This window comes from Setaria italica, chromosome III, assembly GCF_000263155.2.
Source record: "Setaria italica strain Yugu1 chromosome III, Setaria_italica_v2.0, whole genome shotgun sequence".
Lineage (NCBI taxonomy): Eukaryota > Viridiplantae > Streptophyta > Magnoliopsida > Poales > Poaceae > Setaria > Setaria italica.
In genome coordinates, this window is record NC_028452.1 from 15,908,804 (window position 1) to 15,912,070 (window position 3,267).

Genomic DNA, 3,267 nt, shown 5'->3' on the forward strand with positions numbered 1-3,267 from the left:
CCCCCCCCCCCCCCCCCCCCCCCCCCCCCCCCCCCCCGATCTTTGTCGAATCCAACAGCTGCCGAACAATTGCCGGGCACCCCCAACCCCACGACGACGACCGCCCCAAAGGCTTGTCGCGGTCGGCTACCACTCCCGCGAGCTCGCTTCGCCATGGACCACCTGCAGGCTGCCATTAACATGCATGGCGCAAGCCTGATAAGTACCACAGTGTCTCTGCGCACACATGCAACCGGGGGGTGGTCCTGGTCCACAACCATGTCCCTGTTAACCCCGTGCAACAGGACCAAAACGATCGCCCTCTCAGTTCCCACATTTTCCTCTACTGAAAAAGAAACTAAACACCTATATGATTGGCAGCGGCCAACAATGCACGGGAAAAAGTAATCCCATTGCTGATCAGTTAATTACCCTGTGTGAAATGCATGTGTGCCATGCTGCCTTTCTTCCAGTATCAACTTCGCCATGTTACAGGTGTATTACAGGTGATATGGGAAGCATTAGCGAGTCCCCGTTCTAGAAAACTGCAGCCGTCCCGTCCACACACAAAGCGGGCCGTACAGAGCCCAAGCGGTTTAGGTGGCGGCAGCAGCGTTCTAGAGCGCGACCGTACTACTGCTAGTTAGTATTGCGTACGCCCTGCTGCTTTGTGTGCTCGCCGATATTAAATTCCCCGCCGTGCGTGACGGAGCCGTATGCTTTTAGCTTTGCTACCCTGCCGGGCCGCTGGCTGCTATATCAGGTGCCCGGGGGTGCTGGAGTGCGACGCCGATGTGACGCGGCTACAGTGCTTGGCGACACCGGCCGGGCAAGCAGGCAGGCAGAGGCAGCCCTCCTCGCATCCGCTCATCATCATCATCGTCATCTATCCCCTCGTCCCCCGTGTCCTCTTCGCGCTCCCGGCCCCCGGCCGCTTCCGGGTTTCGGCTCCGCGTTTGGCTGCTGGCTGGCTAGCTCCTTCTCGAGCGAGCTCTGATCCGTGCTCGCTAGAGCTAGCTGAGGTTGAAGCGAGAGAGGTGGTTCGGGTGATGCAGCCGTTGCTTATGGGGTGGGGGAGGCCGAGGTGGTGGAGGGGGGAGGGGGAGGTCCGCGCGGAGGCTCGGCGCCGTCGCATGCGCCTTCGTGGTAGCGGCGGCCCTCGTCGTCGTCTCCCTCTGCTTTGTCGGCGCCGCGCTTGTTTCGGGTAAGCTGAGCTAACAAACTCCTTGTTTTCACTCTTTTTTTTTTGTGCGCAAACGTAGCTAGCTTTGTTCATCTTTCGCGCACACACCAAAAAAAAGTTCATCATATGTTTTTTTTGAAACTTTAGTTCATCATATGTTCTCTACTAAAGAAGACAAAAGATGTTCGTCTTTCTTGTGTGGTTCGTGGTGGGAGTACGGAGATTCTCGACTTCCTATTGCATTTTCTCGGTTCTCTTCTAGTCTTCTTCTTCCTTTATGTCAAGAGCTGCCTGCACGACTGCTTCTCTCTTCATTTCTGTCGAGAACTGCATGCACGACTGCGTACAGATTCAGTTTGCTGATACCTTGAGCGAAAATCCATGGCCGTAGAGATGCACGTTCCGCACTTGTGCTGCACAGTTTCCCTTTTCTACCGCAATGCTGTACTTGGCGATCACTCATTTCACTCCCTTCTCCGTGAAACAGATCCCCGGAGGAAGACGGAGGAAGCAGCGGCGGTAGGAGCCCATCCCGGTGCTCAGGCGGTGACCGAGGTACGTGCGCTGCTCGTCCCGTTCCATTCAAGCAGAACACAGCACTGCACTTCTTCACATCTGGGACTCCGTGGAAGTAGTTCAGAAGACCACCATGTCACACGCCGGTACCTTGCTTATCCGGGCGTCGCCGCTTGGCCTCAGCCGATCCGGCGGCAGATGGCATGTCCAAATCGCACGTACGTACGGTCCCAAGCGATGGCACCGTGGACATGCATCGATCTCCTCCATGCAGAGGTCGTGATCAGCTCGGGGAACGGTCCTGGTCCTCCGCCGTGCGGCACGCCAGTCGATCCACCGGTCCCGATCTGCCGCGCCTGGCAGCCTCACGGCGGCGCACGTCGCCATTGATTATTGGGGCAATCAGCACCGCTAGCTGTAGGGCAGGGACCGTGCTTGGGTTCAAGCTTGACTGAACTGCTGCTTATATGTTTTTTATTCCGTGTGTGCAACAGTGGATGCAGGTGCAGGAGCCGGCGGTCCGCTACGGCGGCCGGCGGCTGCTGTCGGGCGGTCCGGGGTCGCACCCGCCGCGGTGCACGTCCAAGTGCGGCAGCTGCAGCCCCTGCTACCCGGTGCACGTGTCCGTGCCGCCGGGGGTGCTGGTCACCACCGAGTACTACCCGGAGGCGTGGCGGTGCAAGTGCCGGAACCAGCTCTACATGCCGTGATGAGCGCGGCTCGCCGTCACAAGGCCCGGCCCGTTCGGTGCGTGAGCAAACAAGCAAACCCCCAAGAGCGCGCGCAGGAGACGAGGACGACTGGCACGGCATGAACCACGGCGCCTGGCCGGCGATCCCGACGCCGGCGCACGCGCCGAGCCCGAGCGCAGCGCCGCCCGTGCGCGTGCCCGCGTGGGCCACGCACGAGTCCTGTGGCACGGGTGTGCGTGTGCGTGCCTTGGACCGGCGCGGCGGTGCGCGCGAGGCCGCGCGTGGTGGTGGCCTACTGCGGCCGGCGGGGCAGGAGGGGACGGGCGCGGCCTGCTGCAGCGCGTGTCCGCGAGCCGCGCTGCCGTGTAGCGCGCTCGGCCGCTCGCGGTGCCCGCCCCCGCATCGCTGCGGATCGGGCAGTCCGCCGCGCGCGGCCCTACCACGAGGCGCGCACGGCGGGGGAGGCAGAGGGGCAGGGCGCCCCCGTGGTAAAGAAAGCTGCGGCTGTGTTTACCCTGGCGCACTGTTCATAATGTCCATATGATTTTGTCTATGCCTTTCTCGGCCAGTCAAAAAAAAATCATTTTCTTTTTCTCCTCCACCTTTGGTTCTATCTTCTACGACCTGTTACTTGCTGTTGCGTTCTTACGTACATTTTGCACTAGGCAAAGCATTTTGGGTACGTACTGTATGTCGCTACGGCAGAGAAGCCGGCAATTCCCGTGCCACCGCGCGACACGAGCCGCAGCCGGGCATGCATGGCGCGTCTGAGCGGGTGCAGGGGCAGCCATTTGGCGCGATCGACGGTGGATTTTACTGGTCGGCCACCAATGCATGGGCAATGGCGCATAGCACGACCTGCAGCTGCAGGTGTACAAACGCGTGCGGCAGTTTTCA

The 3,267-nt window shown here is 60.6% G+C and overlaps 1 protein-coding gene across 1 annotated transcript; it reads left to right on the forward strand.

Annotated features, from left to right (window-relative positions):
- The first annotated feature begins 658 nt into the window (after nt 1-658).
- LOC101778494 lies at nt 659-2,971 on the forward strand. Its single transcript, XM_004961698.3, has 3 exons — nt 659-1,183; nt 1,650-1,717; nt 2,173-2,971. The coding sequence occupies exons 1-3, from the start codon at nt 696-698 to the stop codon at nt 2,490-2,492; spliced, it is 876 nt and encodes a 291-aa protein (XP_004961755.2). The 5' UTR covers nt 659-695; the 3' UTR covers nt 2,493-2,971.
- The last annotated feature ends 296 nt before the right edge of the window (nt 2,972-3,267 follow it).